Consider the following 15032-nt stretch of genomic DNA (forward strand, 5'->3'; position numbering starts at 1 on the left):
TCCTCATGTAGGATCTTTGTCCTTAGTGTGTTGTTCAATGTGAATTAATGCTGTAACTAGTACTCAAACAGTATTTTACACTTTATGTTCTGTGTGGGTGCAAATTGTTGAATCTTTACTTAATATATACTAAATTGATCTTCTGTATATAAAGAGAATTGAAAATGAATCGATGTGAATGGAATGGGAGAGGGAGCGGGAGTTGGGAGGGTTGCAGGTGGGAGGGAAGTTATGGGGGGGAAAAAGCCAGTGTAATCCATAAGCTGTACTTTGGAAATTTATATTTACTAAATAAAAGTTAAAAAAAAGAAAGCAAACTAGGAAACCAAAAAATTTCAGAAAAAATATTGCATTCATAAAAAAAATGACAGTAATAGTACTCCTGATATTATTGATTTACTCAGCAATTACTATCTCTATGTACAGGCACTGGGGATTCAGCAGTGAATGAAACTAAGTGCTTGCCGTCATGGAGACTATATTCTAGTTGGGGATCAGAGAACAAACAACTATGAGGAGTGTCTACTGGTGTGATGGGTTTGAAGACAATAATGCAGGGCAGGGACAGCCAGGGTGGGAAATATTTAATACAGGGTAGTTAGACACATCCTCAGGACGTGAACCCGGCGGCCTTCTGAGAAGCATTGCAGATGGAAGCAAATGTGAAGCCATGACCTGGGGCCAAGTGGCTGAATCCTAGTGTGCAGCTAGAAGAGGAGTTTGAGATAAAATGGGCAGAAAGAAAGCGGAGGGGCAGAAGAGAATGTTGGGCTGGGTGGGCCATTGCAAACATTTGGGATTTTCCTCTAACCATTAGGGAATTTTCAATGAGAACAACATAATCTGATTTAGGTTTGAAACCATCATGCTGACTACTGTGTTGAGAATATAAGGAGACAAGGATGGAAGGGGGGAGACCAGCCAGTTATGAAAATAATCGAAGTGAGTGGTGTTTTTAAAAAGTGGTAGTGAATGAGACTTGCTTATGGATGAAATAATGGACATTAAGATTTTGACGTGAGCAACCACGAGTTTGGAATTGTTATTTACTAAGATAATAGAGACTGCAGAAGAGGCAAGTAGAGTGGATAAATGTTTTCATATTAGTTTAATGTATCTATGTATACACACACATACAGATATGTGCATTCCCATGGAAGCATATATATATATGTATATATACACATAGGTGTATGTATGTACTTGTATGTATATCACTTCAGAGTTAACAATACATAGCCATAAACTATCTAACAATGTTTCAGTCAATGAGGAACTGCACATACAATGGTCCCATCACATTATAATAGAGCTGAAAAATTCTCATCACCTAGTAGTATTACTGTACCTTGCATACATTTCAATGCGGTTAGATACCCAAATACTTACCATTGTGTTACAATTGCCTATAGTATTCAGCACACTAATGTGGTGTGCAGGTTTGTATCACACACAGCAATAGGCTGTATCAAATAGGCTCGGCATACAGTAAGCTGTACCACCTTAGTTTGTGTAAACACAAGTTAGGATGTTGACACAATGGTGAAATCACCTCCTGATGTATTTCTCAGAATTCATTATGTATTCTGTCCTTAAGCAATGCATGACTGTTATTCACTCTCATAAACCTCATTGGCTGTCACTTGCTAAGGGACACCACAAATGCTGAGGGCATATCTCTAGTCCTTTAACTTGGAGGGTGGGAAGGCAGCCTTGGTCTCCCACAGGAACCCTTCAATACCTCTTACAGAAAGCAGTGATTATGCAGGACTCCTCATCTCTCTAACACTTGCGCTATCACTGTGGCCCCCCGCAGCTACGTGCTGCTTTAGGCTAGCTTTCGCCTTACTGTGTCAAATGTAGTGATCATTTGCTCTAAAGATTTATCCTATGACTCCGAGGTACTTAGTGATAGCTGATAGTCTCTTATCACAACTTTTACAATTATTTAGCATATTTTATGATGATTTTTTTGCTCCCTAAAATGCATCGAATTGAGCAGAGATAGAGTTGCATAGATGACAATATTCCTGACCTAGTTTTCTGACTGTGATGTATAGGTCAATAGTATCCTTGACTGCACGAACACTTACGATCACATGCTCATTGCTGCAGGATGGGTGAGCTTCCAGCCTGAGGTCGTTGAATGTGAGGGTGATCTGCCTTCCTTCCTGCACAGTGATTCTCCACTCACAGAGCCGGCCATGAGGATTGGGGTTCGGGTAGTTGGGAGAACTAAATGTTCCAGTAGGGCCCTGGAGATCCCCGCCACATTCTGAGGGGCGGGGGCAAAAAAGGAAAACTCATGATTAAATTAAAAGACTCCCTTCATACAGAATTTTCTTAAATTATTCATCTAGATAAAATCTCGCCCTTATTTATCCTTATTTGTATGTGAGGACTTTTAGAGAATTTCTCTCTGTTAATATTTAATATTTGCTACCATGGATGACAGTTCATTGACAGCATTTTAATTATCACAGTGGTCCAAGATATGTGAAAGACCAACAAATGCAATGAACTTAAGCTGTAAACTTAGTGGCACAACAGGTTAATGCACCACCTGGCTCACTGGCATCCCATATGAACATTGATTCAAGTCCTGGCATCTCCACTTCTGATCCAACTCCCTGCTAATGTGCCTGGAAAAGAAAGTAGATGGCGGCCCAAGTACTTGGGTCCCTGTTATCCATGTGGGAAACCTGGATGGAGTTCCAGGCTCCTGGCTTTGGTCTGCCCAGAACTGGATGTTGTAGCCATTTGGGGAGTGAACCAGTGGATGGAAAATCTTTTTTCCCCCTCTCTCTGTTACTCTGACTTTTAAATAAATAAGTCATTAAAACAATAATCCAGTTTTTTCAGACAAGATATTTATTTACCCTGAGAGTTTCAGGGTTTTCAGGGAATGCAAATTCTGGCTAACAACAAGACTAATTCTGGCTTTCTTGAGAGGGGTATTACAATATAGTTCTCATCCCCTTATGACATCATTCATGATGTTAGCAACTTTCCTCTGTAGCATTTATCACAGTCACAATTTTTCATTTGTTGATGTGACTCTGGATTAATGGCTGCTTCTCCACTGACTTGAAGATCCCAGCAGACAGGGTCATGTTTGTTTGGGTTTTTCCATGACTGTCACAGCAGTGCCTAGCACAGTGTCCATCCACTGTATGGGATCAACAGTGTTTTATTTATTTATTTCCTAAGAATCACTGAACTCACCTGCTATGCTGGATTCAAACCTCAGCCTGAATCCTGGTGCAGTAAGAGAGCCATCGGTGACGAACCTGACAGAAGCAACATTGCTAAAAGTGTCTATGCTGTCAGGAAGGCCGTTTCCACAGTATCTGCCTAGGCTGTTTCCTGCGGGAGTCAGGAAATAAATTGATGTTCAGGTGACTGGTTTCATTCAATCTCTACCCAAGGTGCTCTGTCCAAACAAAGAAAATAATAAAAGACAAAACCCTGTCCAGGCAGAAATGGCAAGAAAAGCAGAAAAGCCACATATTCAAATGTCTGAAGAAATGTAGGAGAAATGCAGCTAATTAGGAGGTTAGCTCCCCACGTGGGGAAGACGTGCCTGTTTATTTAAAAAGGGGCCATGGAAACAGTGACAGGTGTTCTTCTCATGTGATTGCCAGGAGACATGTGTTACTCTTTCATCTCCTAATGGTATGGCTGCCCCTCAAGTAACTCCCTGGGAAGGAGCTGCCTTCTCAGCACCGTGCCTCTCAATGTGGCCTCCAGGGTAAGTTACACACAATGGCCCCTGGGGCTTTGGGCACCCATTTTAACAGGTAGACTCAAGGGAGTGAATCACTGCCCAGAGCCAGCTAAGCTGCATTTCTCTGCAGAGAATAATCATATTTTTGTCGTTCTTAGATATGAAGAAACTTCAGAAAGTGAACAAACACATGTGAAAATATACACCCCAAAAAGAGCAGCCATATTTCACTCACCAGAGGTGTGGTTTTCCCAGATCTCCACAAAGTCTTTTGCACAGCCAGAGGAGTTCTGAAGGTTGAAACCTTCGAAATGGATGGTGAGATAGTGTCCCGCGGGACCCTGGAGGTGCCACTGACAGAATAAGTCATTTGCATATGGAAGGGTAGGATATCCAGCGCTCTCAATGACACCACTTTGCCCTGATATTGTTCCGCCACACTGTGCTGGGGAAAAAAAAAGGAATAACAAAACTATTACAGATTTTGCTTTGCTGATTAAATCAGTATATATGAAAACCTTTGGGTGCTACATGAATATGAATTGAAGTTGTGAAAATTCCAAAAATGTTAGGTTAGTGCTTTCCTTGGTATTTGAGATCTGCTATTGATGTAAAGAAAAATGACACCATAAATCCAACTCAATAATGGGAAGCAGCATAGCCTGTAATGACTCAGTAGTCTCTTGGGACATTTCAGAGGCTGAATGAGTGCATGTGGGTTGCATTCCAAGAAATGGCTGATAGATTGACATGGCTTGCCTTCTACCCTGTGTTTTGAAATAGTGAGTCAAAATCAGCTTCAAGGACTGTGGTTGACTGTGGTTGACTGGTGATGTCCGCTGTTTCTAGTTTAGCAATCAAAAAAACATTTAAACTGGTATATCAGAAAAAATTATTGAAAATTACTACTAAATTATTTCTTAGCAGCTGGAGTGATAGCTAGATTGAATTACATATAATTAGACTCAGGATATAAAATAACCTATGGTATAGGTTAAATATTATTACAACTGGACTTCATGAATTTTGCTGTATTGAATATTTGTCTGGTTAGTGTCTAGACTCACTAGATACAAAATTATATGCCAACATGACCATATTATAATGAATTTTCATTACGTATACTTGTTCATTTTTGAAATAAAAAAATTAAAACACAGAATAGAGACATTTAATTGTTAATACAGTGAATGATATACTGGAGACCCAGAGAGGGAAAATGCTCAATTCTTCTACAAATAATAAAGATGATAGAGTTCAAAGTCACTGTTTCAAGTAGTTATATTATTATTTACTATTTACACTACTTTATTACTTAAAGTAAGAAATATATTTCACAATAACAGGAACAGATGAGAATTTAACTGAATGCACTTTTCACAAATAAGTTAGGGAAAAAATGCAAAATATTTGTCAACTAAAAAATATTGCTATTAAATGAAAATCAAAGCAGAAATTAAACTTGATAAATGACTGGTTTTAACCATCCACACTCCTTATTTGTACGGAAATATTTCCAAGGAAATCATTACAATGATTCTTAAAATTGGGCAACATAGAAAGACTTCTTTAAAAGAAAAGGCCCATTTAAAGAAGTTTTAATAGCTTCTTTGTATCACTACTTTCCTATTTATTATTAAAAATATTATTACCTATGGAATATTTGGTCTTGAACCCCACGTGAGTGGGGCTGTTTTCTGACCGGAATCTCAAATACAAAACGCCTCCTGAGGAAAACTGGTTGCCGGGCAGGGACATCCCACAGAGTTTGGAAAGTATGGGTGCATTTGAATCCGCTCCATCCCGCAACTCGAGGTAATTGGAAGTACAGCTAAAGGGGGAAAAAGTCCGTTAACTTTACAAGGCCAATTGTTTTGACTTATTTTGATTAAGAAGACTTCTCTAACTTGCTTCTAGTAAATTATTAAGTCATCATTCCCATAGCATAAAACACTACAACAGAGTCAGTTTAAGCTGCATGGCACTTTAAAGTGTTATATAATATTTTTCCTAATGACAATTTTTTTATTAGCAGCTCAAAAGTCAGGTTCGACATGTACTATGATGAAGAATATTTACTTGCCTTCCACATTCTGTTTTATATTTACAAAAAGTCATTTTCAAAACAACCCCTACGGATTTCAACAAAACACATGTTTCATTTCACATGGCAATTTGATATGTTTCACTTGACAAAGATGAACTCTCTTGTGAGAGCTTTGTGACCAGGGCTAATGTGGTCTCAGCCGGTATTTCCTGTGTGTGTCAAAGAGGACAAGTATTTACCCACTGTTTCCTGAGAAAGTCAAGCCAGCCAGTTAATGCTCAGTAAGTGGAAGCATCCTCTTGTATCTGATACCCAGGGCAGATAAGCAAATACTCTGGTATCTATCTTCTGCAGCACACATGCATTCATGCAAATGTATACACACTTTTCTCAAATGAAAAAGAAAAATACAATCTATTACCTGCTCCCCCATCATGGAGGAAAAGTAAACTATTTTATGACTGAATACAAAATTTAATAGGATTTTCACATTTTGAAAGTTTTTTTTTCTCTAAGTATATCCTGGTTGCTTTTTTTTAACCTTTTATTTAATGAATACAAATTTTATGCATTTCTTAAGCACAATTTTAGGAATATAGTGATTCTTCCCACCGTGCCTGCTCTCCCACCCTCACTCCTACCCCTCTTCTTCCTCCCTCTCCTATTCCCAGTCTTATTTTATACTAAGATCTATCTTCAACTAACTTTATACACTAACCTCCCATGCAGGACCTCTACCCTCAAAGAGTTGTATTAAGAGAGTTAGCAATAAAACTTGTTTTTAAAGATTTATTCCATTTTAGTGTATTAAGTGGAGGATATACTTCTGTCTCATAAATTTTAGTTAGGCCAAAGTGTCCAACTTCATTGCTTATTTTCTTAGATGCTTTTTAATGACAAAACTTGTTCCCAAAGACTTACTTTCTCAAATGTATTAAGTGAAGGATACTCTTACATCTCATAAGCTATAGTTATGTCTAAGTGCTTGCAAAAAATGAATCACTCTTGGGTGCTTCTTTAAAGTTAAGTAAGTTTTTAAAAAAAAAAAAAAGTGAAATTAACCTTGAGATGGAATGACTTTGAACAGCCCTGAAAAAGTTTCATTCTTTTTTTTTTCTTTTACTGTTTTTTCTTTTATCATACAAATTGACGAACTCTTTACAATCTGGTTTTTTAACAGTCTGTTTAGTTTTCCTTTGTCTTCTCCATAGATTTTCTCTGGGTGCCTTTAAAAATTCTTTTAAAGACAGGGAAATTGTACTGTGCTGTAATTGTGTTAGTCTTGTTTCTAACCCACGTGACCCCCAGTGCCCCATCACATAAATTCCCATTTGTTAAACAGATATTTTATCATTTATGACATTGAATATGAGGCTGGGCCAGTAAATACTCATCTAGCAGAGACACTCTATTTTTCTTTGGGAGGAAGAACAGATAAGATAAATCTCTAACAGCCACCCTCAGTGTCTCTTGAGGGATGTGTCCAGGGTCATGAGGTACATTATCTATGTGCATAATCTGCTCAGCTGATGGAAGAGGGGCTGCCAGGCAACAGGTTCGAAGTTCTAAGCATGTTCCTTTGTTCTTAGATTCCCTATGTATTACATGCGGCTGAGAAAAGAAGAAATAAACTGTTCTGCAACATGACAGCTTAAAAAATACTAGCTTTGGGTAGGAGAAAACTAAACTGGAAGTGACTTACTTGGGTGTTGCTTCAATATTGAATTGATCTTCAAATTGCAGTCTGATGAGCTTTTCAGAAGGAGCTGCTATGATCCAAATGCAATCAGCATTCTGGGGATAATTGCCAGGGTAGTTGGGGGAGGTCACGTATCCCGTAGAATCAGCATCATGGATGTAGATATTGCCCCCACAGGCTGTCAGGAAACACAGTTAAAACAATCTACAATCTGGTGACTTAGGACTCAGCCAACTGATGCTATCATTCTTTTTGAAATCAATTTATGTGTATTTCCAGTTCCTTTCATCTGTAAATATCCTTTTCTTCTTAAGTAGATAAATCATAAATTTGCTATAGAGGGAGCTAAGATGTGTGTCACTTGTTCATTTGCCAAATCACCTATTATTGGAAATGTCACTCTTCATTAAAGCCAACAAAATGATTTGGGCTCACGGTGCACGCAACAAAACATCACAGAGACATCAGTTCATATCCACCCCTCAGATGAGCATGGAAGTGTGAGTAGACTAGCAGTCAGGATTTCCCACTTAGTGTTCAGTTCTATAGAATGATGCACAGCTGGGATCTTAAAATGTTTAAAAGAATAAGCTAATACTATACATATTTCTACAACTCTGTAGGCAACAATTCATTCCATTTCTACAGGATATAGATGTATTTGAAGAGCAAGAGATCAGTGGCATGAAAGAATTAGCCAGTTTTGCAAGATTAAGGGGCTTTTCATACCAGATCAAAGTAATATATAAAAATACTTATCAATAAATTCATTGGCAACTTCAGCAAACAAACTCAGCAGGAGCAAACATATTTACAAACCAATGAAATTACCCTGTCCAATGACCTAACTACATAGATTTTTGACCTGCTAAACTCAAGCAACAGTTATTTCCATTGTCACTGAGCCACCAGCAGTCACATCCTGAATTTTGTCATTTCCTACTCCACCGTGTCTAAATCCTAAGTGCAATCTTTTTTGACAGCCTTTATTTAACTCTTACTCCATGTCTTTTCTTCAGACTCCTCTTGCAAAATTCCAACTTCACAGTTGGAATGACTTAAGTCATTCATGAAAACTGGTACCACTGCAAATGCATGTTCTCCATTTCAACACTGCCAAGAAATTCACCTATTACTTCAGTTATAAACCACGTTAGCTGTTGAAACTTCACAGGCTGGCATTTTAATGTTGTGAATAAAGCTGCCACCTGTGACACTGACATCCCATATGAGCACTGGTTTGAGTCCCAGTTACTCCACTTCCAATCCAGTTCCCTGTTAATGTGCCTGGGAAAGCAACTGAGGATGGTCCAAGTGTTTGGGCTCCTGTACTCACATGGGAGAACCAGAAGAAGCTCCTGGCTCCTGGCTCTGGCCTGACCTGGCCCTTTGGGGAGTAAACCAGTATAGAGAAGACCTCTCTCCTCTCTTTTCTCCCTCTCTCTCTGTAACTCTGAATTTCAAATAAATAAATAAATCTTTAAAAAAAGAAACTTCACTAGGCTTCCCTTAAACCTTTTATTCTCTCCATTCTGTCTTGATTCTCAGCACACTACACTGAGTTCTACCTTAGGAAGAAAACAAAGCTGTTGGGAATCCCTTTGAATCTCTTCAGTTTGTAATCCCTTATTTGTTATCATCCTTAGTAAATCCATATGCTGATGTCAAAAGTTATCAATGTTAAAGCGTTAGAAATGGGAAAGGCATGAAAATAAATATGACAGAAAGAGACAGATGAAGGAGACAGAAGGGTGGCTGTCACTAAGCAACATGGTTGAATGAGTAAGTAGATAGAAACAAGGGTGTTGTGTTTAAGTTTAACATTAAGCAGTGTTGTCAAATCAACTTTCAGTATATCTAAATTGCCACAAAACACTGAGTTTAAAAATACAAACCAAGACTGAGTCTGTGGTCTATAAAAATGGAAAAGTAGAGTACCTTAGGGTGGGCTGAGGTCTACTCACTATACCGATAACCCTTTAGTCTGACACGAAATCCTGCCATTCACAACTCAGCCACCAAGCTCAGTGCATAGGTTGGGAGGGATGAGAAGCTCTCAAGCTATAAAACAATGATGCCAGGGTCCACAGAGTTGTGCTAGGGCTTCCTCTCCCCATCTAAGTGCCAGAGCTGTGCATGCTGGGAAGTGACAGACGTAGGGTCCCTATCGTCTTAGACCCTCTTCAAGCTCTTAGATATTTTTCTGTGATGTCAAAGGAGATTTTATTTCTTTTAAATGAAAATATGATCCTGAATTTAAATTATCATATTTGGGAGAACATGCAACAAAGATGTACACTGGAATTAATTTGTATTTTGAAATACATTCAGGAATTTTGGATTAAGGTCACAGGATCATGATGAAATGCATATTATATAATTTGGAGGGGGATAAAGATTTATTATTTATATTGCTTTCCACTGATACTACTCCCTTTTCCAACCTCTGAATTTATTCATTCAATTAAAATTATTAAGAACTAAATGTCACAGAATTAAATTATTGCATATCATTAAACACAATTGTAATTGAGTATAATTAAGTAAAGGTAATCTATAATTAAATGAGTAATAATAGAATTGAGGATTATATGTTCATTTATAAGGAAACATACAAATGAGCACAAAACAAGGCATTCATGATTCTTATAACATTTCTATAATGATTTAACTCACACTTAGACATTTTATGATGGAAAGCACTAAGAAATTTAAAGGATCAATAATATTATCTTATAGAGCATTTCACTTTGGTCACTAATCTAGAATTATGGTCTTGGAAAAACCCAACCCTTATTTTAGTTGCCCATAAAATAGAAAGAAGGATACCTTCCTTAAAAAGTAGTCATGATGACATACTGATGACATAATGAATGAATTATACATGTTTATTAAATTCTTTATAGTGGGTAGCTATTCTTATTAATGTATTCACTCTTAGTTCAGAAAACATATCTGCCATTTTTTCCCCACAAATTTATATAACAAGAAAGACCAAGCCACAGCAGGAAAAGCACTAATATGATTCTCAGAGCAAGTACTTACCTAAACTCATTGCCTCATAGTTGATTTTAAATCCTTGACCTTCATCACTATCATCAGAAATAAACTGAACAAACATTTGATTGTCTGAAGTGAACAGAGTTGATGAAGGACGACTGCCACAGAAATGACCATTTCCTCCATGAGGTCCCAAGGGTGGAGAATAGATATCAAGTCCATTTTTTAGCTATAAAGACAAATTCAGCTTGTATAAACTTAATAAATACAGTTTGCAAAGTATTATCCATTTATGTCCCAGGAGAGAAAAATCATTGTGTTTCATGAATGAATTCTGTAGAGAAATAACTGGAAAGGGTGGCAAGCAAGACCTACCGCCAGGTAATCTCCCTGGTTGCAAGAAGGATCTCTACTTGGAATCTGAAAGGGCTGCTCAAAATGGACAGCAATGATCTGACCATTCTGGACCAGGACGTGCCAAGAGCAGTTGAGGTTGGGAGTGTAGGTCTCTGGGTACTTGGGAGACGTGATGATCCCTCTGTCTGCATGCAAATATCCACCACAGCCTTACCAGGAAGAAACAAAAAGGGGTTATTAAAATGGCACTGGCAACTGTATTTTAATCCTTTCTTGTTTTTATTGGGGAATTTCAAAGTGTAGGTAATAGAAATGTGGTTTGAAACTAAGTGGAGGAAATAATTAGCAAAATACACATGGAAAGACACAGTACTGGGCACTCAATTTCTTGTTGCTTATTTATTTATTTATTTATTTATTTGACAGGCAGAGTGGACAGCAAGAGAGAGACAGAGAGAAAGGTCTTCCTTTGCGGTTGGTTCACCCTCCAATGGCCGCCGCGGCTGGTGCGCTGCGGCCGGTGCACCGCACTGATCCGAAGGCAGGAGCCAGGTGCTTATCCTGGTCTCCCATGGGGTGCAGGGCCCAAGGACCTGGGCCATCCTCCACTGCACTCCTGGGCCATAACAGAGAGCTGGCCTGGAAGAGGGGCAACCGGGACATAATCTGGCACCCCGACCGGGACTAGAACCTGGTGTGCTGGCGCCGCAAGGTGGAGGATTAGCCTATTGAGCCACAGCACTGGCGCTGTTGTTTTTAAAGTCTGGGATAATGAGGTAAGCAATAGAGAAAAATCACTACTTTCATAAACCTTCTTCATAGATGAAAATGGCATGCAATAAACAAATACCCAACCTGTAAGATAGTGATAAGTGTTATAAAACAAAGTGAATGGGTAGAGGGAGACAGATACTTAACAGGGAAGATACAGAAGGCCATGTTCTTGGGGTAAAATCTGAAAAGAAACCTGAATTAAATGAGGGATTGAGTCAAGTGCCTTTGAAGAGATTACTCTAGTCCAGAAAACAGAATAAAGGCTCAAGATGTTAGAGGTACACAATAGAAGTCAGAACAGATGAGATAGAGAGTTCTAAAAGATGACATGCTGGATCAAGCAGGAAACTGAAGCCCTTATTCTGAGTAAGAAGTTACTGAAGGGCATCAGAATGGCATGATGTGTCTTAAATCATAAAATGATCATGGTAAGGGGCCGGCGCTGTGGCACAGTAGTTAATCCTCCACCTGCAGTCCAGGCATCCTATATGGGTGCCAGTTCTAGTCCTGGCTTCTCCTCTTCCGATCCAGCTCTCTGCTATGACCTGGGAAGCAACAGAAGATGGCCCTAGTGCTTGGGCTCTTGCACCCATGTGGAAGACCCAGAAGAAGTTCTTGGCTCCTGGCTTTGTATCAGCCCAGCTCTGGATGCTGTGGCCATTTGGGGAGTGAACCAGTGGACGGAAGACATCTCTCTGTCTCTCCCTCTCACTGTCTGCAACTCTACCTCTCAAATAAATTTAAAAATTTTAAAAATGATCATTGTCTTCAATACTTAAACTGGAAGGGGGTGGTGGTCAGGTAACAACAGAAGCAAGGAGCTAATAAGCAAGGGATTCCCCAAGTCCAAGGAGAGATGATAGAAGCCTGTATTCAGGGCCGGCGCCGCAGCTCAATAGGCTAATCCTCCGCCTAGCGGCGCTGGCACACCAGGTTCTAGTCCCGGTCAGGGCGCCGGATTCTGTCCCGGTTGCCCCTCTTCCAGGCCAGCTCTCTGCTGTGGCCCGGGAGTGCAGTGGAGGATGGCCCAGGTCCTTGGGCCCTGCACCCCATGGGAGACCAGGAGAAGCACCTGGCTCCCGCCTTCGGATCAGTGCCGTGTGCCGGCCGCAGCGTGGCAGCCGCGGCGGCCATTGGAGGGTGAACCAACGGCAAAGGAAGACCTTTCTCTCTGTCTCTCTCTCTCTCACTGTCCACTCTACCTGTTAAAAAAAAAATTAAAAAATTTTAAAAAAAAGTTGCAAATTCATGTTAGGTTTGAAATACCTCCCAGACATGGAGCTGTCAAGTATGTAAATATACATATATATGTATATGCATATATACAATATGCATCTATTATGCATATATTTATACACATAGAGACAGCTAGTATATGAAGACATATTACATATGCATATATTATAGACATATATTCACACAATAGAAATATATCACATACATACCCTGATATATTTGTATATTTCACAATGGTTCTACATCAGATGTCCAATTAAGATAGAAATCCATGAAAGACATATGAGAGAGAGTGAGAAGTTGGGTGTTGAGGAAAGAAAGTAGATGGAGCAGCCATTGATGGGCAGTGTCAGGGACTGAACAACTCATCATCAAGTTCAGGCAGAGAGCTCTTGCAATGAATTAAATTGCAGAGTGGAAATCTATCTTAGGTCAGTCTGATTCCAAAGTCTGTTCTCTTAAACCACTATCTAGCCTTCTTGCCTTGAGTGTGAGAAAGATAGTTTATCTTCAGTTGCTCCATATTTTGTAAAGCCATATATAATACTAAAGGAAATATCAGATGAACTTTTAGCATTTGTTTGAGAAATAACTTTAAAATTATGTGTTTTTCTTTTTAAGTTAAAATTATGCCTTCCAGGGCCAGTGCTGTTGTGCAGTAGGTTAATCCTCCTCCTGTGGCGCAGGCATCCCATTTGGGCACCAGTTCGAGTTCCTGCTGCTCCACTTCCAATCCAGCTCTCTGCTATAGCAGCGGAAAGTGGTAGATGGCCCAAATCCTTGGGTTCCTGCACCTCGGTGGAAGATTCAGAAGAAGTTTCTGGCTCCTGGCTTCTGATCAGCGCATCTCTGGCCATTGCAGCCAATTGGAGAGTGAACTAGCAGATGGAAGACCTCTCTCTCTCTCTCTCTCTCTCTGCCTCTCCTTCTTCTCTAACTCTTTCAAATAAATAAATCTTTAAAAAATTATGTCTTTCAATATTTGACTATCCCCTTAACTTACCTAGTTTGGATCTTAAATTACTATTGGACTTCATTCATAGTCAAGTTTTGAAAGTCTCAAAGCAGACTACATACGATAGCATCCCATAGACTGTACACATTCTTTAGCTCATCAAATTTGTTTTTTAACTCTTCTACCAACCTTCAAATGGATGATTTCAACTAAGAGATTTATGGAAATATCTTATATATTATTTTTCTTTCTTATTTTCTAGGTTGAAGGGAAATCAATCTTACTGCTGCTTTGATGTATAATGGATATGAACTGTTAGTTCTTTCAGCTCTCACAGAGTCTGAAAAATTGTTCTAAAGACCTCATCCTTGAATCTACCATGAAACCTTCTGAGGGAAGGTGTCCACCCAGAAGCCTGAAGGCAGGAGAAATTTTTGTACAAATTAGTCACAGTGCTTTGGATCAGGATTCAGTAACTGACATAAGGATTGACATCAGAGGTGGCAGAGACCTGTGTGCTCTGACCTATAACCTATGTCCTGACATGGAAAAATAGGCAGAGTATATTAGGGAAGAGAAAAGGGAAATATAAAATGTGCAAGACGCAATGAGGTGAAGATGATATGAGGTGAGGCAAGGCAAAGCGAGGGGAGGCGAGGTGAAGTGAGATGAGATGAGATGGAGCAAACAAATGTTGGACTCATTACTCTTGTGAAAGGATGCATTGAAGCCTGCCCCAGTCACACTGATGTCAGAGGTGAAGCGGATGAACATGTATTCTCCAGTAGAACGGATGGGCCCGGGGATCTCTCTGCCACAGAGAACTGCTAGCTGCTGGGCCAGGTTGTTGTCTCCTATGAACACAAAAGGGAAACATCAACACAGAAATAGGATGTCTTACAAATCTATTGAATCTATTCCGCCATCACTTTCAATCCAGTCAGAGTGGCTCACACATGTTCCCCAGGACACAAGAAACTCCTAGAAGATAATGGGAGTCTCAAAAAGAAGGACAGCTCAAGGGTTACCTCATTCTGGCTCCAGCTTGCTCTACTACTGCCTGCCCATTGTCTTTCTAAAATTTGGCCACCAGTTCTTCCTGGCACTAATGCTCAAAATCAGATTCCATGGGTGGGAAAGTGATCAAGACCTGTGTTGCTATGTTTGTTCATTAGAGACTCTCACTCCAGTTACTCTGATTGCTGTAAATCAAGCAACTAAAAGTGAAAAAGACTTC

The 15032-nt window shown here is 39.5% G+C and overlaps 1 protein-coding gene across 1 annotated transcript in view; it reads right to left on the minus strand.

Moving 5' to 3' along the window:
• Positions 1-15032, minus strand: part of CUBN (cubilin) — a 288990-nt gene that overhangs the window by 87861 nt on the left and 186097 nt on the right. Inside the window, exons 41-48 of the mRNA XM_051820614.2 lie at positions 14503-14649; positions 10849-11039; positions 10519-10702; positions 7477-7651; positions 5380-5558; positions 3963-4172; positions 3226-3366; positions 2094-2275 (exon numbers count right to left, since the gene is read on the minus strand). Coding sequence (XP_051676574.2) covers positions 2094-2275; positions 3226-3366; positions 3963-4172; positions 5380-5558; positions 7477-7651; positions 10519-10702; positions 10849-11039; positions 14503-14649 — 1409 coding nt within the window. The remainder of the gene's footprint in view (positions 1-2093; positions 2276-3225; positions 3367-3962; positions 4173-5379; positions 5559-7476; positions 7652-10518; positions 10703-10848; positions 11040-14502; positions 14650-15032) is intronic.

Source organism: Oryctolagus cuniculus, chromosome 13 (assembly GCF_964237555.1).
Source record: "Oryctolagus cuniculus chromosome 13, mOryCun1.1, whole genome shotgun sequence".
NCBI classification, from domain to species: Eukaryota; Metazoa; Chordata; class Mammalia; order Lagomorpha; family Leporidae; genus Oryctolagus; species Oryctolagus cuniculus.